The sequence below is a fragment of the Streptopelia decaocto genome, assembly GCF_964273445.1.
Source record: "Streptopelia decaocto genome assembly, chromosome: 8".
Lineage (NCBI taxonomy): Eukaryota > Metazoa > Chordata > Aves > Columbiformes > Columbidae > Streptopelia > Streptopelia decaocto.
In genome coordinates this window covers 19,802,676-19,827,255 of record NC_138662.1, presented here as the reverse complement: position 1 = coordinate 19,827,255, position 24,580 = coordinate 19,802,676, and the positions used below count along the sequence as shown (strand labels likewise).

The 24,580-nt window shown below is 41.0% G+C and overlaps 1 protein-coding gene across 1 annotated transcript in view; it reads right to left on the bottom strand.

Annotated features, from left to right (window-relative positions):
* The window catches only part of EEFSEC (eukaryotic elongation factor, selenocysteine-tRNA specific), a 103,713-nt gene that overhangs the window by 51,750 nt on the left and 27,383 nt on the right, over positions 1-24,580 (bottom strand). The window contains exons 2-4 of the mRNA XM_082060016.1: positions 22,158-22,365; positions 21,254-21,350; positions 19,867-20,031 (exon numbers count right to left, since the gene is read on the bottom strand). Coding sequence (XP_081916142.1) covers positions 19,867-20,031; positions 21,254-21,350; positions 22,158-22,365 — 470 coding nt within the window. The remainder of the gene's footprint in view (positions 1-19,866; positions 20,032-21,253; positions 21,351-22,157; positions 22,366-24,580) is intronic.

Genomic DNA, 24,580 nt, shown 5'->3' with positions numbered 1-24,580 from the left:
GTTAATATTAAGAATTTGCACATAAAGTTAAGTGACCTTCTGTGCCTGAGCATCCTCCTGTAGCCTTTACACATATAATCTCTGTTTTTTTTCAACAGAGCCTAATCCATCCCATGCTCAGGCTGGACAAAGTTCACTGAATGACAAAACTATCCTCTACTTGTTTTATTCTTGTGACTAAACTGACTTGAATTCACTATTTACTGTAAACCCTCAAATGGCCGCTGCATGGCCTGTCTGCTGTCTTACTGCAGGATTGATTTGGTAAACTCCAGTAATCTCGTCACCCGTGTGACATAACACAGCATCACACCTCACTGCAGACGAGAAACTCAACTGCATCCTTCGTCACAATCTAAATTCTCAAGAAGGACCCAGTGTTCACTTGTTGAAAACAAAAGGCTGATTTTCCAGAATATTTATCATAGAATTGTAAAATCATGGAATCATTTGGTTGGAAAAAGACCCTCAAGACCGAGTCCAACCGGCAACCCAACACTGTCACTAAACCAGGTCCTTCAGAATCTCATCTATCATGTCACAGCAACTTCTTCCTTCACAGCAGAGTTTCCAGCGGCCTCAACCACTGCAGCCAGTTTCCAACTCGCACCAAAAATCCAACTCAAACCCCAACTTCCACACGAGGATGCTGTGAGATATGTTTCTCAAGCCTTCCTAAAGTCACGACTCTTCCCATCTCTGCATTTTGCCATAGAAGACAATCAGGCTGCTTAGTTGTAATTTACCCTCGTGGTATTTCCCAATAATTACATGTTTTTATATGCTCTTCAGCTTCCACCCCTTCCATCTCCTCCTCTGCCTGGGATCCACGAGGGAACACCAAGAGCACCGAGCTCCACTGCACCTTGATCCTCCTCTCGTAGATCCGGGGAATCTTCCGACTCAATATCCTTCCATCTTCAAATAACTAACATCTCTCACTTTTTTGTAACCAAAACAAGAATCTTAAGATGTCAAGTACCTTTACATTAAGCAGCACCGCTTGTGCCATCCATCGCTACAGATAAAGGATGCATCTTAAAAGCATAACGTAACAATGACAAGTTTAGCCAGCAAGTGTCTAGGCAGAGAACACGAGACCTATAGTAAAACAATGACACAGAATAAGCTTAACGTTCACAAGTTAATTAAAATGTCTGCAACTTATCAAAAAATATTTCAATAAAACATTTTTCAAAGAAAAAAACAGAAATCCAAAAAAAGGAGTCAAACCAACGCAAAACGACAGGTTAAACGCAGTCGTCTGCAACGTTGTTCTTCCAACAGAATGAATTATTGTTTCCAAATAGATTTAGGTTTAGAATAATAAGAATACTTTTATCTGAAGACTTCAAAGTCCCATGCAAAAGAAACTATCACAGTAAACACAGGGCTGAAGGTTTTATAGAAGAACTTCTACCAGGCTTTTTTTTTCTTCTTTAAAAGAAATTTGTTTACTACCAGCCTTTGAAAAGCACAAAAAGGAGGAAACTATAGAGTAAAGAAGTTAAACTTTTACATGTAATGAACATTCGGAGCTTTGTGAGAAGGCTGCTTTGGGTAGAATGTGCGACATGTAGCCCAACGCGAGTAATATTATATCTCAAATAAAAATCAGCCCATGAATATACATAATCCAAAAGGTAATTCTCCCAATCTCTGAAATGTAATGGAGCCACTCTAGATCACTGAGGCATGAATATTTGCCGTATTCAGGCTTTACTGCTCTCGATCTGGGTTCAATTTTGCAAATTAAAATGAAGGCTCTGTGGATAGAGAGATTAAAGAAGAGCATCCCAAGCCTGCCCGTTTCCTTGGCGTGGCAGCACTGATCTGGTTACCCTTCTGTTAGGTTATTTCTTTTTACTTAATGGAGTAGGTCAAAAGCAATTGAGAGTGGAAAGAGAAGGTCATTACTGGGTCATAACCTTGGAGTTAAAGGCTCACGAAGGAAAACAAACACAGAGTGAACATAAAGCTGCACTTAAAAATAAAACCTGTAATGAAAACTAATATTTTTGGCTCTTTTCGCTTCTGTTTTGACAGGTCGAGGGGAAAAATAAGAACAAAGTTCTTTTGCTCGTGTCTTTCTGATGAACAAAATTCTCCTGTCTCTTCTCTAAATAAACTTCTTACATAGAAGCCACGATTTACATTAAACGAAACAAAGGTGATGAATAATTACTGAGAGATCTGGTAGGCTTCATTAGCTGTAGCAAACGTTAACATTAATTGTGATGAGTTGTACATCTTCTAGGAAATACTTGGAATATAAAGGCAAAGGCACCTCAGTGCCATGCAGCGAACACAAGTATGCACGTCAGTACAGACTGAATGATACGGTACCTACCAGTGAATTCCTTGCACTAATTACAACCAAAGCAAAGGCCACCTCTGCTATGAGGAGAGGAAAAAATAACTCATTGCTAGCAGACAAGTATTTTTGCAAGAATCCTTTTTAGGAAATAAAAAATAATTGGTGTAAAAATCTTCATAGATTGTTCCTTGAAGTAGGATTTTTGGTGGTAAACCGAGAGTTCAGCTGGTAAGCGATTTCTAATATTAGGAAAGATTAAAAGAATCAATTTATATCCTCTGCACTATTTTCCAAATCTCAGCAGTTGAGCCTAAAGAACAAATGGATTCATCGCAACCACCTTGGCAAATCATCCTACGCTAATTAAGGGACAACGCAGCACAGCAAAGTCTGATAGAGCAAAACCACATTCTAATGCACAGACATATGGTGAAAAAAGCAAGTCATGTTTGCAGTAATTATTCCGATTAATTCATTCACATGCAGCGGGGGAAAAAGGGACAAAAAAAAACAGAGGAGAGAAGTTGAAGGAAGAATTAAGAGACTACATCTTTTAAAACTGGAAGTAGAGCCAAAACGTAGCAGCCATCAGCTGGCAAAACCATTTACCACCTAGAGGTGCCACAAGATGTCTTATGAAACAAGAAATTCACACTTTTTAGGCTCTGAGCTCCACCCCGGTACCAAAGGGTTACTGTGCTTTGAAACCTTCACCAACAGCCTTGCTAAACGTTTAATATTTTTCTTTCTGCTCTCTTCAAGGCCCCAGATGTGTTCTTGCAGATCAAAAGAGACCAACTTATAAAGTTAAACGAAATCAAGGGCTTTTGTTCCGAGGCATCGTTGCTGAACTAATTATTCCTGGATGTTGTTTAATGAAATAGCGGTGCCATATATTAAAACAGTTAACAGGATGAGTTGCTTGAGTTATAGGAAAGGTCTGATCTGGGATTATAAATTTCAGGTTTTCTTCAAAGGAGATGAAACAAACTCCTCGAAACTCCCCAGTTCTTTCTGTCACCGTGAGACTGAAATAAAGGAACCCAAAAATGTATGAAAGCTGAAATATCATTCTACATATTTACCCTTCCCTGAATGATAGAGTACTAAAGATGGGGGAGTTCAAAAAACTCCCGACATTCTTCGAGGTGGGGAAACGAAGATCTAAGTTATCCCGTCTATTCCCCAAAGGCCACAAAGCTCAAAGTAAATATCAGTGAAGTCTGAAAGAAGCTTCATTTTAAATGTACATACACAAAACAAGAAAGGACTCCCATCTTAATACAAATAGTTACCAGAGTCGTCATTAAGCATTTTTAATAACGGGATAAACAACAAAAAAAAGCAGGGGGAAGGTAAGCAAAGAGCTATTCCAACATCAAACTCTCCGTACAATTAGAGCTTTTACATTATTCCGCAGCCCCCAACCACACCAATGTTTGGAGTAAAATGCTTATTTAACTATACAATTACCTTACTGAGAGAAACGAAAGACTCTCAAAACCCCTAAGGACATCTCAGATGAGGAAGGCAACTTTTCAGAACTGGGGCTCTTATACATTCAGACAATAAACACTTCACTTCCCCACCGATAGTCTCTCCTGTGTTTGTATTTTACAGCCTGACACCAGCCTACCCAACACTTGACACCTAATTAACAGACCGAGGAGCTGGAGGTCCATATATTGATCACACTAAATGGGATTAGTGCGAAATAAAAAGTTCAAAGGGTCTTGACCAAACTTCACCGCGGCCCAGCTGTGACAGCTGCTCTGAATTTGTGGATCCAGCGCCCCGCGTCGTTACTAAGCCGGGTCTGGCGCTCCAGAGCGTGCGGTAGCCGGCGAGATCACCGAGGTTCACCCAACAATGTCGGGCTCTGTAACTGTGGTGACCGACCGCGGAATAAAATCCCCGTGCTTGTTTGCATAGGTCTTTTTGATTAACTCACCAAGGGTCCCTCACCTCCCATACAACACACACTTACAACAAGACGTAGAGTTGCGAGTCCTTTGCCTCTCAAGGATTTGTTAACTTGCTACGGAAGAGCTGCCCAATTTGGAAAGAAAATAATTAAGTTTGATTATAGAAATAATTTCCAATACATGCTGCAAGCACACCTGGTATATTCTGAAAACGACAGCCAGGAGCTGTATTCAAACAACAGAACCCCAAACTATTATCTTCTAAACACATTTTCTATTTGCCAAAACATCTCAGCTGTCAGCAGGCAAATAAACACACATACTCCCACTCTTTTTAGCACAGTCCAAAGAAATTACAACGAACACCAACGTATTTCAGTTTCTAAGTACCTGTGCAAATCCATTTCTTATCTAAGACCTTTTCCAGCATCAAGCAGCAGACACCTGTGGGGAGGGAATGAGCAGAGATGTGCAGGTACCACTGACACGGTGAATATTCAATGGGACTCCCTCAGCAAAATATTCTGGATAAACTACAAACAAAATGCAATTTTGCTTTTTTTGGTGCTCCTATTTTTTCTCAGCATTCTTCCCAAATAACAAACCAGCGTTCGCTCTCATCTCTAAGGGTGAAGTTACACAGGTATCAGCATTTATCTCACTGCAAATCGATGCTGAATGTATACCCAGAATTCTCTTATATACAGCAAAAAGCACTGGTCTTCCTACATCACAAGCTTATGTTCTCTTTATTCTAAAAGATGTATTAATATTCTTCTACAGTAGATATAAATATAAAAGTTACTCATCACAGTGAGGCTTCAAGATTTGGTTACCTGCTGTTCTAGGAGACTGAACTCAGATATAGTTTGGGATGCACCCTCAGTCCTCTATTTTACATATTGTTTTGGCACAATTCAAGTCTTTTGAAAACAAAATATCATTTTATTGGAAGCGGCTGGGTACTTTTATTTAGGAAGAAAAAAATACCCAACTAGAAAAGGCTGCGGTAAAAGTCAGAACTGAAGCTGAAACTGAGAGCTGATTCTATTCAAAAGCAAAACGTCGATGTCAGAAACTCGTGGTGCCACAGTCACTGTTGATCAGGGGAAACTGAGCCAGCTGGTGCAACTGGTTGAAGGTTTTTCACTGTCTGTCAACAGGAGGAGCAGGACAAAGAGAATTTAAACACAGATGAGGCCAACGATAAACAGAAAAATAAGAAAAGCTTTTAACTTGGCCACTAAGCCAAGTTTCCAAAGTCACTCTAAGTAGATGCTCCAAACTAAAGGGATTTTGCTTCAAGAAGCAGTAAAACAAAAGTGAGCCAAAAAACCCAAAAAATACATGCAATACTTAAGCTACATTTTTATACCACCAACTATATTCTGTGTGTGACATACGTACATTTCATTATCCTTCAAAGTATCAGATTTAGAGGAAAAAGAATTTTTTAAATGAAGTTTAATAGCCAAATCAGCTGCCATTAGTAACTTAAATGTTCATTTTCCTGTCTTTGCTAAAAGGCAAAACAATATTGTACCACTGGCGTATTCTCCGCTCAGTCAGCATCGTGATCTCTCACCTCCCTTTTGTATAGCATATAACTACGACAGCTTTTCCTCCTTTGCATGCAGAAGGCAGGTACCACTTACTGCCTATGTTATTTCTATTTTATTAAAGTGGGATACACTGCGCACTGTTTGGAAAACATTCCACCCCCTTATTTTTCTAAAGATATTATTTTAAATCCCCAAAGATGTTAATATTTAACAAAAGCACAGGGTTAGCCTATGAGAATACCAAGTCTGACACGTTATCTAAGGCAAAGGTTTGTTTCAGTTGCTTCAGAAGAAAACCATGAAACCCCAGAACCTCACCAACTGCGCAATAACAAAAACATAATTGTAATTCATTCCCATCAAATCCTCCATAGCGGATTCCAATTACCGTGCTCATGGGAGAAGTAAAAATATTGACAAGATATAACACCATTTTTCCTGATAAAGCGGTGAACAACGCCGCAGAAAACCTTTCGCAGATGTAAATCTGCAAAGAAAACCACGTTCCCACTCAAACTTCATTCTTTTTAGTCTTGTTAGAATCGCTGGGATTCAAAGGGCTGAGCTCTCGCTCTGCACACAGACAGGGGCACGAAATAGGGATGTTAATATGAGGCTTAGCAGCAAATAAATAGCTTTGCCATTATAGATTTCAGTAGAAACATCAGCGGTTAAACTTAGCGGGCTTTGCGGTTTAATATCCATTCAGCACAAGTAATTTTTCTACAAGTCTTTAGCTCCATCTGCTGACTTTTAATATTAAAAATAATTGATGAGGCTGAAAACTTCTGTGCTTTTGGAACACTTAAGTCCTCTCCGTTTTCGTAAGTGTGGTTCAAAATGTAGAACTAAATACCCCAAGCGTGTGGTCTGGTAGTTTTGTCAGTTAAAATTATCTTGGAGCAACAACACAGCAGCTCGGAGAAGGTACCTGAGCGAGCCTGGGATGCACGAGGATAAACTGATCCTAACGTGAGGACTGGCTGGAATCGGGTTTAAGCAACAGGTACAATTCTGGATGTTTGTGTCACAGAATCACACCAATTAAATCCCAATCTGAGAAGGGAGATTCCGAGCAGATTAATAACAAGAACTGAAGATCCAAAACACGACCCTGTGCGTTCAGCACCTGCCGCTGGCTCTGGCTTCTCCCATTCTCACCGAGACGGCTGCTCCACACAAACTGAACCATTTATGAACAAAAACAACATCAAAATTACTCTGAAGGTTCAAAAAGCCCCAAGATTTGGCTGTTCCAGCTCTCATTTTTTTATTCTTGCAGAATTCTGATCGTTATCAGAGCACCACGAACCTAACCTAGATAGAATTTCCACACAAAAAAATTACATATGAGAAATGCATCTGATATGCTCTTTAAATATAGCAGGGAAAAGTCTTAGATTCAAAAATTAAAACAAACAGCTCTAATACTTCATTGACTTTTTTTCGCAGTTGAACAATTAAATCCATCACTAAATAAAGGCAGCCTGGTTTACATGAACACCGAGCTCTCACGGCTGCAAATTCTTTGAGTGTTAATTGGGATAATCAGTGTCTCTGACAATGTCTTTTCCTTTCCAACGTCAACTTCCAGTACCTGTGCTAGAAAAATCCAACAGAAAACACCTTCCCCACAAAACAAACCCCAACACACCTGGTTTCCAAACCCTCCCGTGTCACCTCCGTGCACAAACCAAATCCCACTTGCTACAATTGCTACCTATGGGGAAGATTTTTTATATTTAACATGATTTTATATCAACTTACTGAAGGTCTTAATATTTTACTTACAAACACAGGTTAAAAAAAAAAATGGAAACAATAATTTCATGTTTAAATCCAATTGCAAAATAAAGTCTTAACTGTGTTAAAGCTGAGATTAAACAGAATCTGAACTAGACCCTAAGCTCACTTTTTAGCACAAAGGTGTGAAAAAAGCTCATCTTCATAGTTTTGTAGAACAAAAAAACCCAACACTTTTCTGGAAGGAAAATATAAAAAAAACCCTCTTGCATATATAGCACATATCATAGATCCTGTAGTTTCCCAAAAGCTTATTTGAAAGCTATTAAATGTTTATCATGACTCCTTCAGAACTGAGACTGACATGATCTCCATGACTTGAGTCAGGCATTTGACACAGTGTCCCACAGCATCCTCACAGCTGAACCAAGGGAGTGCGGGCTGGATGAGCGGGGAGTGAGGTGGAGTGTGAACTGGCTGGAGGGAAGAAGCCAGAGAGTCGTGGTCAATGGGGCACAGTCCAGTTGGGGCCTGTATCCAGTGCAGAGCCTCAGGGGGCAGTGCTGGGGCCGGGATTATTCAATATATTCATCAATGATTTAGACGAGGGAGTAGAGTGCACTATCAACAAGTTTGCTGATGACACCAAGCTGGGAGGAGTGGCTGACACTGGAAGCTGTGCTGCCATCAGAGACCTGGACAGGCTGGAGAGTTGGGCAGGGAAAATGTAATGAAATATAACAAGGGCAAGTGTAGAGTCTTAAATCTGGGCAGGAACAACCCCAGGTTCCAGTATAAGTTGGGGAATGACCTATTAGAGAGCAGTGTAGGGGAAAGGGACCTGGGGTCCTGGGGACAGCAGGGTGACCATGAGCCAGCACTGGGCCCTTGTGGCCAGGAAGCCAATGGTACCTGGGGGGGGTTAGAAGGGGGTGGTCAGTAGGTCAGAGAGGTTCTCCTGCCCCTCTGCTCTGCCCTGGGGAGACCACACCTGGAATCTTGTGTCCAGCTGTGGCCCCTCAGTTCCAGCAGGACAGGGAACTGCTGCAGAGAGTCCAGCGCAGCCACCAAGATGCTGCAGGGAGTGGAGCATCTCCCGTGTGAGGAAAGGCTGAGGGAGCTGGGGCTCTGGAGCTGGACAAGAGGACACTGAGGGGGGACTCATTACTGTTTACAGATATATAAAGGGGGAGTGTCGGGAGGATGGAGCCAGGCTCTTCTCGGTGACAACCAGTGACAGGACAAGGGGCAATGGGTTCAAACCGGAACACAAAAGGTTCCACTTAAATCTGAGAAGAAACTTGTTCCTGGTGAGGGTGGCAGAGCCTGGCCCAGGCTGCCCAGGGGGTTGTGGAGTCTCCTTCTGTGCAGACATTCCAACCCGCCTGGACACCTTCCTGTGTAACCTCAGCTGGGTGTTCCTGCTCCATGGGGGGATTGCACTGGATGAGCTTCCCAGGGCCCTTCCAACCCCTGACATTCTGTGTGATTCTGTGAAGCTAAGGAACCCATTATGAAAGCCATTACTTTTAAAAACCACACAAATTCAAATTCTGAACAGATTGCTATGAAATTTTAACAGTGTATGAAACATTAGGGAGACACACGATTCATTTCTACATGGTCATGCTCAGATATAGGTACAGGTCAATTAGGCTCAAAATTATAGAAAGGTTCACGTCGGGACAAATTATCACCACACAATTCGAGTTTTAGAGACACATTAAGGAAAACTTTCAAATATAATCACATTTAAATGTAAACGTAACCTTCTGCAAATTTGATTTTCTGTATAGAGGAAAAAAGAAAAGCAAGAAAAGCATGCATATGGCAAAGCGCTGTGTGTAATTATCAAAAATTTAATTACATCAATGTATTTTATCTGTTGAAGTTTATCTAAATCCCAACCCAAGTAAAAAGGTGGTGCCTGGATAACACTGAATAATTGAAAGGTGGGATTAAAACTTCATTGCTGAGCTGATCAAAAGGGACCCCCGTCCACCATCGGGGACAACAACCTCATGGACAACAAAGAGCAATAACATCGCGTTTGATTTGCGGAATTACACTCGCCGTGCCAGAAAAACTCTAACATTACAGATTCAAAATAACATTAACTCAGCCCACTACGCATTGTGGATCTCCGACGGTATGTTTTTACAACTGTTTGTAATGTACACGTCAGACGGCCTAAGTCTGTCTTGTGAGTCACAGCATAACCGCAAAACTAGGCCCAAATGTTCGTTTTCCTTTCTCCCCTCACCCCAATTTAAGTCTGACGTAAAAATGTCTTTGCCCGTCTCTTTCCATCTCTTTCAAAACATCTTTCTGATAATAATCAGCAACCCTCACAGGCAAGAATTATAATAACCCTTAAAAAAAAACAACACAAACAAATCTATCATGCTTTTCTTTTTGCCTCATCAAAAAAAGGAAACTTGTGGGGGGAAAAAGGCAAAAAAGCACCCCCAAACACTAACATTTTTCAAACTTTTGTACTATAAAAGTGTTTGGCTACAAATAAATCTTCAAACTTCCAACAAATGTGCTGCAGGAAAAGCGGACACGTCAGGATTTCTACCAACTTCAGGATTTCCACTGTTTTCCCACTATTTAGGGAGCTGCCCGCCAGAGAAATATTAACACATCACAATAAATGATGTTGAATTTTAACCTTGTGTAGCACCTCAGGCATCAAGGACCTGCCCAAGATACTTCAGAACCTCTAAACCCAGGTCATCAAGTAGCCTTTGACAAGACTAGAATGAAGTATCCATTAGAGGGTCCTTGCCACCGTTATATAAATATATATGTTGTACAATCGTTTCTCCCCAAACAGCATCACATCAACAACAGAAAAAGAATATCTGAAATAGAAACACACATCATACAAAATATTATTCTTATTTAATCACCACCTGACTGTTACTCTCTCCTAAAACTCAATGCAAAATAGACCACGGTGGGATTTTGTGTCTTATTTTTACTAAGATTTGCATACTTGCTTGCATTTAGACTCAACTAACTGGTGTTGCTTTGTGTTGACTCAAGGCCAAACTGGGCGTTTACTTCAGTCTTACTGAGCATTCACTTCAATCCTTTACTAAAAACACATACTTTCAAATTTCCCACACAATCCTCTTGTCTGTTTTGAGCATTTGTGGTTTACCTGCACATTCCTCACTCCCTGAAGACTTCTAATTATTGTCACCTAATCTCCACAAGCAGGATCAATAGCTTCAACTATACAAAGAAAACACCACACTAACAACATCCACATTTCAAAACTGAAGCGATTTATAATAGCACGTATTTTTTCCTTAAGCCACCGTTTAGCTTGTTGCCGTCCTATGGCACAGGTGTTGCACAAGACAAAAATCTCTTCTAGGGATAATTAGCATAAAAGTCCATTGAGATTCATTATATAATACATACAATATTAAGCAAAAGAAACTACAACATAGCAACTAAAATGAAGAAAACAAAACCAAAGTGGTTAGATGGATACTGAGGAAGAGCAGAAAAAACTTAAGAAGTTTCTTAAACCTCACACAAAACTTAAGTGACAAACTTCTGAATTATTTTTAGTACATCTATCTCTTTTCTCTTAAAGAAAATAAAAATTATGTCTATATAACAGCGTCGTTGCTTCCATTGAGTTAATTTGTTCTCGTGGCCGATTTCTGCCGCTTAAACTGAACACAGAGCAAGTCCATCTCCGCTGTTCTTTGGTAGAACCTATTACCCTATATATATAATATACCTTAAAAACAGGTTGCCCATATAAATACAAGCCAACTACTAAATCTAACTTTTAAATCTTTTACAAAGCCCTGATATTTTTTAAGTCTACAACTTAAGCATTTAAAGATGTCGTAGCTATGGTGACTCTTTAAAAAGGCTATTTGACCTTTCCTTCTGATTCCTAAAGTGTGAAACACTTATTTTTGATTACGTATCCATTAGAGGAGAAAGAAGCCAACTGCATTTTACAGCATACGCTTTCAAGCTAATCTCTACCACCACAAAGAGCGTGGAAGTTCGTACTTTTCATTTCAGACAGTTGCAAAAGAAAATCTGCATCCAGGCATTCATATCATATTCAGAGTTCTATGTGGGCAGACACATAATGATATTACTCCAGCTGACACTGTAAATATTGGCTCGCTCTAGTATTACTTTTTCTTTCATTTCAAACCGCGCCAGCTATTATAATATAAAGTTAGGGGAATACTCTGGTGGAGAGGTGTATCTTACACTTAGTTTCAACAACACATCTGTGATTTGACGCTCTTGTCACAGGGATATGACAACAGGTTCGGGTGATGAGCTGAACAAACATTTGAAGAGCAAAGTCAGTTCTCGCGTAATTTTCATAGTAGTAACAAAGAATAAGAGTTTTATAAACAGGGTCATCTCAGGAACACACAGCACAGGGCACCAAATCCAGAGAACTTGCTATGGTGTTACAGTAATATTCAGGGAAGTATTCACTTAATAGACCAATTAGACATTCCTGGGGACTTCTGCACTGGTCCATTTTCTTCTGCCTTTCGGTCCAGCTTAGAAGCTCATCTTCAACAGTCTTAGTTAAATAACAACTGGATCTGAGCAGAACTTCATAATAAATAGACTGTGGCTTAATTAAAGCAGCACTTGCTGAACTGTTCTGCTTCTTAAAAGCCTGATCAAATGAGCAATTTTGCTGTATATGGATGACCATGGAAGAACAGAAAGTGACATTCCCTTCCTCCTTTCTGGTTACTGACATTTTGCCAAAGCCTCCAGCACTTAAACTTAAATATTTAAAACACGCTAGTTACTCACTGCCCTAACTAAGCCTACTCGTACTAAAGTTACATTCACATTGCATTCCTGTTGTGAAAGTATGTTTACCATACAGAAATCTACCTTTCCAATTACTATTCAAGCGTTCCACTGAGATTCCTGCTCAAACAGTATGTGTACGTGCATGTGGGTCTGTTTCCAATTGAACTGAACCAAGAACAACTCTACCTGATAAATTAAAAGAAATAAAACTAAAGTCGATGACCTGGCAGCAGCAACGCTTAAGCAAACAAGTTGCGCAAACACAAACCAGCCATCCTTTGCTTTCAAAAGTTATCATAAACTTTAAACAAAAAGGCATTTGGACGGGGGTTTGTGATTACTATAGTGATGTCCATTAACTTAGTTTCAAACTAACGCTGAACCCCAGGGTACACAAACCCAAGAATGCAACACTGGGTCACTGGGGCAGCAACTGCTCGATGGGAAACACGTTACCCACCAAGTCCCTTGATAACTCACATGGGTTTCTGCAGTTGGACCCAGTCTTGGTCCAAGTCACCTTAAAACCTTTCTCCTCCCACTGCTTAGAGTACCTGCTTTAGGTGGCTCCAGGACTCCTTTCCTAACTATAAATGCAAGGCATTTAGCCCTAGGAAAACAATGGAAAAAAACTGGAACCTGCTGCTTCATTGCAAAATTGCAACCGCAGCTGAAAAAAAGCACAGAGGAAAAAAAGTTCCCTGGATCTATGGTGATAGTAGAAAAGATCAGTCACTGAAGAGCAGATCTTGACACTGGGGAAGAAGCTGGAAGTAAAGAAAGATGGAAACAGGCAGAAGAAGTACTAGAAGGAGAAGATGAGGGAAGTTAAAGCAATAGTGAGAAATCCAAATGTCAGATGTCATATTAATTGTTTATCTGATGTTTGGTTTTCTTCCCAACTTTGGAGTCGCAAACCTACATGTTGCTTTATTCTTAAATACGTCACTGTATTGAAGCCAAATTGCTCACTAACAACATACAAGAACATGTTCCGTTTCTCCAGTCGTGGCAACTCTTTGGTCCTGGGATCCTGAGCTTTTCCATCAGATCCAGCACATTGGGAATTCCCAAAGAGCTACAGAATACGGAGCATCATAAACTATGTGTGGACGTCACATCTGCCAGCAGGATACACAAGTCAGGATAGTATATGAATGCAGCACGCTTCTCTAACAGCTCTCATGGGACAAATGATTTACTGAAATCCGGATGGAAAAGACGTAATTAGATTTATCGAAGGAAAAAGAAAAATCAGTCATACCAAATAAAAATAAGATGTTCATCTCGTAGTATTTTCATCTGCTCAGAGCTGAGATGATCCTGTATTTCTTTTTCATTTCGAACCCCATTGATTTGGGTACCACTTCTTGCAATAACAACTCTCCGTGCGTTCTAACTAATAAGGGAAAATTATCTGCATGGCAATAGCTCAAAATACACACTGGGAATTATTTCATGCCTTAACCACAACCAGTCAGCACTGCAGATAACCCTGGACAGGCAACGGGTGTCCCAGAAATCCTGCAGAAGCGTCTGCTTTAGAGGATAGTCCTGGTCCCAGCAACGCTGCACTTCCACGTGGACCCAAACAGCCACCTGACGATGGTTTAAGTGGACAGAATTAATACAAAAATCACACAGAAATCTCTTCTCAGGCCCACTAGAGGAAGAACTTATACTTTTTCTAGTCTATTAGAAGTCAATCTCTAGCTGGCTGGGAGCACATCTAGACCTCCACGAATTTTAGTATTTGAAGAGTTAATTGGGCAGCACTGACGAGGCCACTTTCCTGCCTCCAGAGATCACATTAGACACACAAGCTCCCAAAGGCAGTGGATGGTTTGGATTAGCACCGCTCAGGTTGGCCGCCGGCCCTCCTGCTCTGACCAAGGAGAAAAACATTTAAAACCCCACGATATATTTCCAGCTGCCTTTCTATTACATCTTATCCCTGGTCCTGAATACAACAAACCTTAACGCACAAAGTCCTTTATCTTGCTCCCTCTTTTTACTGTCCCTACGTGACGCTCAATAAACTGCAAGCGATATGAACTAAACCCCACTGTACTTCAGTATCAAGGAGTGAAGAAAAGGCAACATACAAATCTCTTCTTGAGCATTTTTATACCTGAGCCTTCTTAAAGTCTAAAGTTAACTAGATTTTTTTGTTGTTAACTACAAAAATTAAAGTGGATTCTGCTCTTTGGGGTCATTTTGGTTTTGGCTTGTTGGTTGTGGGTTTGTGGGCTTTTTATTTATTCCTAATGGCCAGATATTGGTTGGTTTGTTTGGGGCTGTGTTTTTTGGTTGGTTGGGGTTTTAAGTGTGAACTTAAACAGATATAAAGAACACCAAAATAACCCAAACCACACAGTCAAAAGTTACAAAGCCATACACTGAAATTGAGGGAACCGATCTTTAGAAAGAGCTCAGCATCTGCTACTATTATTCTCTCAAGAGATCAGAGCCAAAAAGACTTGAGAAGTTTTTATTGCCAGATCTAAATTTCATTCCACAGGCACTGGATCAGGCCTTTAATCCTTTACTTAACCACAAAGAACTGTGCTGAGGACTTTAATTCTTCCAAAACAACTGATAATATCCTAACCGTTGAAAGCAGAGTACTTGCCCGTATAAGCCAAATCCTGCATGTTTTGCTTTTAAGTAAATGCCACAGCAGACGCAAAACCAGTTGGATCCATCCTGATGTTTTCTAGGAAAGGAGAAAATCTTCAAAAAACACAACCCGTGCTTCAGAAGTGGCAGACAATTAAAGAAACAGTCTAATACTTGTACTGAATTAAGCCGCGTGTATAACATTATGCGTATATGTTTAATTTATTGATTTGGGATTTAAGATTCTTGTATTTTATCACCCACGTATTTTAATATGTATTTTGAACGGCCTTTTCATGTATTTTATCTGTTCTGCTTAATTGATTCTTTCCCCTCACCACAATTTTCTGAACTGCTTTTTCTTCTCAGCATTTCAATAAGAGAATTGGTTCAAGGAGAGATGGGCTCTTTCCCCAGCAGATCAACCGTAGCACTTTAAAGGCTGTTTCCATCAGTATTGGGCAAGAAAAATCCCCAAAGTGGAAAAACCAGCATTCAGCCACACTCAGAAAAGTTAGCAAGTGTTCTATCCATTTGCAGTGCAAAACCAGCCAAGAAAGCCTGAAATTTAGAAGGGTTATGTTATAACCTTAATCATCATACTGATAGCAAAACCTTATTTAAGATTTCACTATAAAAGTCCACATACAAGTGTCTTTGTGGTCCCATTCAGTGGGGTTTCAACCACCTTCATTTTCTGGGATTTAGATGTTCTCTGGCAAGACTTAATGGTGGAAACCTGCAAAAATAGACTCAAAGTAGTTCTTTCAACATTTATATACTATAAGTCAATACTCAGAGGTCTTGCAGCACCAAATTGGCTGAACTACTCATGTGGGCAAAAGCAGATACATGTTACAATTTGGAAATCTATGGTGGTTTGAAGGAAATAGTCTTCCAAGTAATATTTGGGTTATTTTATCAGACACTGAAGATTTTTCTTTTTGTTGGATGAACCATGAGAACTAGAGAAGGCTTGCCAAAAAACAGACCAAGGTTATCTAGCCAACAAAAAAAGCTTAAAAAACCCACCTCTTTTCAGATGTTGGAAGGACATGAAGCTTCTCAGTGTCACACTTACAAAATGATGCTTCTTAAAGGGTCATAAAAATCAATATCATTTGACAGCAAAAAGGCCCTTGCCAAGACAGAATCCACTATTGGCTTAAACCGACACTCTCATTTATAGGGCATTTGACTGGGAGAAACAGAAGCAAGATTCTCACATTTTTCATATTTGATGTTTCAGGTGACCTCTTGAAAGTTTGAGTGCTGACACATCTGGATCCGCTCGCCAACTACAAGAGAACCACTTTACACACTCCCAACCTTTGAGATTGAAATGCTCAACATTAACAACAGCTCAGGTTGCTCAGAGCCCCGTCCAGCCTGGCCTGGGATGTCTCCAGGGATGGTTCATCCACCACCTCTCTGGCCAACCTGGGCCAGGCTCTCACCACCCTCAAGGCAGCAATTTCTTCCTCATGTCCAGCCTGAACTAACGGTAACAGCTCAACCACACCTGGCACGTCAAAAACCTGACGGTGCCTAAAGCAGCACCCGCCAAGGTCAGCCCAATGATTCGTTGTCCGTGTGATTTTTTTTTTTTTTAATATATATTACTATGTACTATATTACACCAGATACATTATTCAGCTTCAGCACACTGCAAAAATCCCCATGCGATCCCCCACAGATAAATATCTATGTCACAGCTTACCAGTAACAGCTACTTGGCCTTCAAGACATTCATACAGTTCTGACAAAAAGTAGCACGCCATACTTCTATAGATGCTCCAACGAAGCCATTAACCCCCACCTGCCATCCAGCTTGCATCAACTTGCAATATCATTTGTCAATAATTGTATTAAACAGAATAGGAACTTGAATCTAAAGCAAGAAGAGGAGTTTCCACTTCCACAAGTCTTGTGACAAACAGTGTCTTTGCACTGGGCCGCCCCAAGCGCGTTTTGCGGCTGCTCTGCACCTGCGGCACGTGCTCACGGGTCACGCAACGCTGAGCCGACACCTTCGGGATGACCAGATTTATAATGTACCCATCAACTGGGTACGTCTGTCCCTGCCTCCTCACCCCGTCACCCGACCTCTTCTGTGACCTTCCATAAACAGAGTGATTCTTATTAACCAACCTGCAACATTTCCTGTGCTGCAAAACGTACTGAAAGGAATACTAACATATTACAATCTGGTTTATTCAATCCTTCAGTATTCCTGTTGTGCTTGCAACTGTGCAATCCAAAGCCAGAATCACTGATAAGAACAGAAGTCTTGGTTCTCGCCTGTTTAGCATCAGCCTTCTAAACTGCTGCTGTTCTTAAGCTACTAGGGTTTTTTCCACCTGGATAAGGAAGGCAAAGATAATTCTCCCCCACTGAAAAAAATAAAACAAAATTATTATACAAAAAGACACAGCAGCACTAGAATTTAACAGTCATGCTCACTTAAATTCACTAAACAAAATATACTTAGATCAATATTTTGAAGTGATTATCACCAAACTTATCAGTAAAATGAAACCAATCTATATTGAAAACAATCCTCATTATTCAAACTCCAGGAACCTTTATAAAGCAGAAATGAAAATGTCACAAGTTGTTACAGTTTATGAACTGGAAGACTGCAGGGATTGAAAGGCGACTGAAATAATCTTCCAGGACATTCAGAATTCTGCCAACACTGTGTTTCTGCTGCAGAAATCCCAGGCTCATGCTCTTCAAGGTGGATTTCAAGTGCTAGTGAGCAAACAGCACTAACTCAATCGGATCGTGAACTGTTTGCTGTGTCAAAGCTTTTTGCCAAACGCATAGATATAATTTTTCTTTTTGCTATATGGATAATCAACCCCAGATGGCAATTTACATGGGCAACAGCATAAAGGAATCCACGCACCGCTGGTGCTCTCAGCCTCAATCAGAGCAGGCCCGGGCGTTTGAGAATGTCACTGTTTATTTTTAATTGCTGTGTCCCTCCTTTGCGCAGGTTCAAGCGGTCAAAGATGTCGAAGCCCATTAGCAGAACTGGAAAGTGATGCCACTTCATTCGGCGAGAGGGTTCCTCAAATTTACAAAGCAGGCGGTTTGTGATGTCCCTAAATGCCCAGTGGGCACCGGCTGTCAATCTCAGTTACCGCAGGGTCAGGGCAAAGAAAGGTCAGAGAGACCCATAAACCACAACGTGTTGTGAAATGTGCTTCCTCCGTTACCTTGTAGGCCTGAGAAAGGTTTGACCTTTTATAGGTATCCTAACCCGGCTCTGCGGGATGCTGGCGGGGGTAAGTACAACACACAATGCAAAACTTACACAAGTTGCTTCCTTTGGCTGCGCTTGGTTTCCATACCTGGGCGATGGGGACGGGAACAGCCACACACTGCTGGTGGCAAAACACAAAACTCTGCCCGCAGCTATTGCCGCTCATAGATACAGATGTATCTTAAAGGTCTTTTCCAACCAAAGTGATTCTAAGATCATCGAATCCAACCACAACCCACCCCGGCACTGCCCCATATCCCTGAGAAACTCATCTCCGCCTGTTCAACCCTTCCAGGGATGGTGATTCCACCACTGCCCTGGGCAGCCTGTTCCAATGCACAACCACCTTTTCTATCAATAATTTTTTCCCGATATCCAATTTAAACCTTCCCTTTTGCAACGTGAGGCTGTTGCCTCTCATCCTGTTGCTCGTCACTTGGGAGAAGAGACCACCCCCATTGCTCAAACCTCCTTTCAGGCAGTTGTGTCTTCCACTTTACACATAGTGGAAGGTTTCATTCATTAACAACTGAAAATCATCTTTGGAGTAAGTTTCAATGCCATAAAAACCAAGTGATCAGGCTTCTCTTTATCACCAGCCTGTTCATCTGCTAACTTGCCTTTCACTTCACTGTTCCCCAGGTCACCTGGGGAGAACAGATCTTTTCAAGTCCCACTCAAAGCTTTTCCTACTGTCCTTTTAAACACCCATTTGCAATATGCAAGTTATTCACTATATTTTTGCCATTTTCCCCTTCATACATATATTGAAAGAATAGACTAATTTCTAAATATATTTACTTTCAGAACGTAACCGGCCAGGTCCACTTTAAGTGGCAGCTACAAAATGCTCCTCAAGTCTTGCCTCATTTTGGTCAATTAATACACAGGAAAAGTCAGAGCAGTCCAAATCACCATCTGTGAAACAGGCTTCATCTGTTCCAAGCACAAAATTATCTTGTTTTCTTTTAAAGGACGAATATAGTTTAAGGAAATAAAACAGTAACAACAGTTAAGCAGTTCAAAAGCCATAGAAAGGTCTCTTGACTTTCTACAGGCTCTCAAAAAAGCCCAATGGCAACAAGCCACATCATCCCAGCAGTTCTTCCAGAACATGCTGACGCCAATTAAAGCCCAACAAACAAAGAAAAGGTGCATGAAGCAATTTCACTGCCCTCTTCTTGTCATTCCCTTCACTTCCAGAGAACTCAGGACACCTACACCCAGTCAGGCTCTTTTTGGAAGCCTTCTCACTGCAGCACAACAGCTCAAACAAAAGTAACCTCACCCAAACCTTGTTCAGTCCTTGGGCATGTCCTGCCTTGGAAATGCGCCTGCCGTGCTGTTCTGAGTTTGGAAGTCTAACACGCTAATCTAGGTCAGTCTTCTCTTCATTCAACTGAAATTAAGGTACTGGATGCCTTGTTTAAATGTCTCTATGTCTCTCCCTATTATAGGCTGGCTTATAGTGGAGCATCAAAAAAAAAAAGCGACATTGAAAATAACTGAATAATTTCAGATTGGAAGAGAACACACTGTTCTTTGTTGAGCATCTCTTTCTATCAGGAAAATTAGCAGGAGTGAAAATGAGAGACTCACCTTCAGGGCAGGAATCTCCACGTTGTCACCAAGGTTAACAGAGCCAGAAAGAATAGTCCCTGTCATCACCGTGCCTTGACCCTTGATAGAGAAGCAGTGGTCAACGGCCATGAGGAAGGGTCCCGAGGGGTCTCGTGATGGCAGGTACGCCTGAGACTTCAGGACCTGGAGAAAAACAAGATAAAAGCAGCACCAGAGCTGGGTGAAAAGTCCTGACAGCCACACAGCCAAAGGAAGGCGAGCAGATGATTGATTGAACAAGTTTGTGGTTTTACTGATCTCGGGCATCTCTCGATGAGCTCAGAACACACCAATGTCAAATTAACTGTGCGGGCCATAGAGGAGACACACGCTGAGCAGCAGGAACAGGTCGATTTTCTGCCTTAGAAAGATTTGGTGCTGCACATTTAGCTTGGTTAGCAAAACTGCACTGGCGATAAAGTTGCTGCCAAACTCAATATAAACACTGCAGCAAAGCAAAGAGGGGAAAAAGCCTATACATCTCCTCTTTTTTTCCTTCCCCCCCAAAGTACAATTGTATAGTGCATTTTGCTACTTCAGCTTTTTTGGATTTTGTGAAAATGAACTTAGATACTGGTGCCCCAATAAAGCCCATTCCCACCTCCCTCCCAGAAAAGCTGTTATACTCGGATAAGTTTTCAAACTCAACTTCTTCAAATTTCCATTAACAGTTCTCGGAGGATCAAACCACTAAGGAAAATACCTACACAAGCACCATCTCCTAGAAGAACTCTCCAAATTCAGGATTTGTTTTGCTGACAAATACTACATTTCTTAAAATACAACATCATAGACTTTAATTATAGAAACGCCATCATATACCCAACAGATCACCTCCATCCCAAATCACTTTTGATCTCTGTTATAACATCAGCATATAATCTTGGCACTGCCTTCAGTGTCTGCATTTAAGGTCAGAAACTGTGGGTTAAGCCCAAGTTGTAATGGCAGAACAGAGAGAGTTTTCTTATCAAGGACAAGACCTTGGGCTCAGCTGCCACTGAGCTTCATTTTCTAAACCGTGGTACAATTACAAAGGAACACCTTCCCAAATTTTAAACCTAGTTTTATTCATCATGCTTCACAATTCTTTACAACTTTCAAACCGATTCCACCACACCCGTGGTAGCTGTTCAAGACACAGCTATTCAAAGGTATTGAAGCCTGGCTGTTGAAAAAGGGGATGCATTTAGGGGGCACGTAACCTCAGCTTCCCCATTCACTGCAAGGAATCCCCAAAGAATCAGGTCCCTCAAAACTCATATTAATGCAGGAGTTCCTCTGCTCCGGATGCTAATACATGGCACTCCAAAAGACTTAAAGTTCAAGCACATTTTATGTTGTTATTATATTCTTCAGCAGGTACCTCAATCAATTCAGAAATACCCAGTGGGTTCTCAGACTCAGGCGCTTCTGGTCCACCGGGCTTTGCTGCGACAGCAACAATAGGGCACCCAGAGAACCTGCAACAGAGAAAAGCTCCCATTAGACCACAGATCTTCTACATGTGTCAGTGTAAAGCAGTTCCAGGCTGCTGATTTCCAAGACATGCTGTAAAGATTCCTCTGTACATCAGGATAGAAAAAGGAGGTTTAATTTAAACAGTGTATGTACCATACGTAGTTACAAATGTGGGACAGTCCCAGGCAAAACAGTCTGTGCTTCAGTTTTGTGTCTGTATTGTATCTTCCCACTTCATAACAGCTACATTGCCACTCATGAAAGTCACTGCATTTCACTCATTATGTACCTCAATTACTTTCCCTAAACAGGACTGACAAACATCGTTCCAGCCAGAGCCACATTACACCGTATGGAGTTCCATCATCCTGCTCTCCCTGGTTAGGGCGCTCACATCTTCCACTCTCAGTTAAGGAAAAACCCTCACTCTTTATTTTCTCTGAAGTGAGGAAGACTTGCAGACCACAACAAAAGCTGCAAGTGCATCAACTAAAAGAAAACTCAACAAAAAACCCCGAACAAACTAGTTCTTCACCTGGACATTCTGGCTGCATTTTATCCAACCTGGACTTCAAGCAGCCCTTTAAACCAAAAAGCTTCAACATAGAGAAATATTTCTCTACACGCACCAGTTACAAATACAAATTCAGGGTTACACTTGAGTTCCTGGTAATCTTTCCACTCTTCTCTCATCACCTTTGCTAAATGTCTCTGTACTTCACCTTGGTGTGTTGAGAAGCATGTTGGAAGGGAAATGTGAGCGTATTATTTTTTGTTTTGTTACAAATCAGCTGTTACTCTCAACTTACTTGGTATTTTCCAAGGTCTTCTGCATTTTCTTGGTCATCTTCTCAATAGCACTTTGTCTCTTCCCCTCTGGAAGGAGGTCGATCTTGTTGAGAACCACCACCATCCTCTGGCAGGCGATCTGCCCGATGACCAGGCACTCTGCCGACTGCGTCTGCATCCCTTTGGTCACGTCTATCACCAGCATCATCAAATCGATAATCTGGGCACCTGGAGGAGAATCCACAGTCAGCACTGCAGCAGCGTGAAAAGATTAAGGATCATTTTCTCCAATAGTTTCCATTAAAGCTGTTGGCGTACGTACAAACGGCCAGAAGTACGAACAAAACAAGGCAAAGCAAGCATCGAATGTAGGGCTGCGTTTGGAAATAAGACCTCGGGAACTTAAGCTATTATGTGCTACCATCAGATTCTAAAAGCCTGTGACAGCTTACACATCCCTCCATATTAACAGTTTGTTATCGCTATATTAAAAACAATAAATTACCCTTGGAACAACACAAGCACGACATTTGACTCAATCTAAGCAGCTAAAAAAGAACACGGTACAGCCAAAGAAACACACGACAGCCCCACAGACAGTTGGATCAAGCCTAAGAAGAGCCAATACCTGCCCCACAACCACATCCGCAGCCCCTCGTCCCCACCTGCTTCCCACCATTTCCGACTTCAGAGGCCAAAATTTAATAAAAATGAGAAGATGACCACTTCCAGGGGCAAGTTTACCCCACGTCTAAATTCCTATAACCCCTCAATGGGAGGAAAAGGTGATTTAAACCTGACTATTTGCCATTCGCTCCCAATTCAGATGGACAAAATGTGAATGTGCAGTTCGACCATGGCCACAGACAGACCAATTCTCAGACAGCTTCAAGAAAAAATTCCTCAATTTTAGGCTGAAGTTACCCAGCATGCTTATGGATTATTTTTTCCTAAGTATCGTTGTCATGGCCCCTTAATTCTTTTATTGAAGCAACTGGAATTTCATGAATTATAATAGTTTTTAAGGGAGCTCTTGATGAACGTTGGGCCTTCCGCTAATTACATTCAGAATTTTCCTGCCTTATTCCTGGTAACTGAAATAGTCTAAATACCAAAAAAACAAGTAAAGTACAACAGACTTTAATGGCGAGAAAGATTAAACATAAAAAAACTACAAAAAAATCTACAGCGGAACTACTAGAAAGTCATAGGTCAAAAAATGCATTTTGAAAGACAAAAGATGCCATAATGCCACAGTTTTGTGTGATTTCTCAATTGCAGTACTTTTAATATTTGCCTTACGCTTTTGATCAGAAGAACAAGAAATCGATACAACTGCTCCTTGTTCCTCCGCCCTCTCCAACCTTCCCCCCAGCTTTTCTATAACTAAAAGCTTTTAAAGCTTTTACAGTGTCCGCGACAACAACCACCCTTGTTCACAATTCCCACGAACTCGGCATTGGAAGCCGTCCTGAGGTTCAAGTTCATGGGCGACCGAGTGGGTGGGAGCTGCAACACGGGAAAAAAAGAATTATGGTTACAAATTACTATTTTCAACCTACCAAAGCTTTCATCTTGTAATTAACGAATGCTAAACCCGCCAGAGCACTGGGTGGATAATTATGACGTTTCCAAAGCTCCTGCAGAATGTTACCCCATCATTTCAAATATCTCCCCGTGACAAACTGAAGATGGGCTTTATATCTTTAAAACTAGTTTTCTTTTTTATTTTTTTTTTTTTTCAAGAATTGCTTTAATTTAGAACTTGCTTAACTAATGCAAACACCACCAAGGCTATACGAAAGGCTCAGACTTTATACATCAGAAGGACAGACCTAAAGGACAGAACGCAAAGGGGACGAACAGCCTGAAAACATTCAAGTGGGACAAAACACCGCACCATGGGAACAGATGCATGTTGGAGTACAGCAGAGGGTTTTTATTAAATTCATACAACACCTAGATTTTATATTAAATTCTTACTATATAAGTGACATCCTTAATACGAACATGAATTCATAAAACCAAACCAAGCCAAATTGATTGTTAATACTACAAAAAGTATCACGGCCATACCAAGCAGAGACTCCAAAAACAATACAACAATATCAGTCAATAAACCTGCGCTATCCAACCATGGAACATCTGCCATGGGCTCCTGTGCAAAATAGAACAAAAAAGAACTGAAACCTTTGCTTTTGCTCAAAAAAATGAGATAAGATATGGTCCTACACAGGTAAGAAGGGTGATACGGAAGAGACAAGTGTTCCTCCAGCTCTCCAAGCGGGCAAGCGGCTTGAAATTACTCTGAATGAAGCAGAGACATGCGAACAACAGCACAGCAATCAAGAAAAATGCTTCATCTGCACTGAAGCAGGTCATATAGAATCAATGATAAGTTAAATTCAGGTATTCACACTACTACTCCTATAGAAAAACTGAG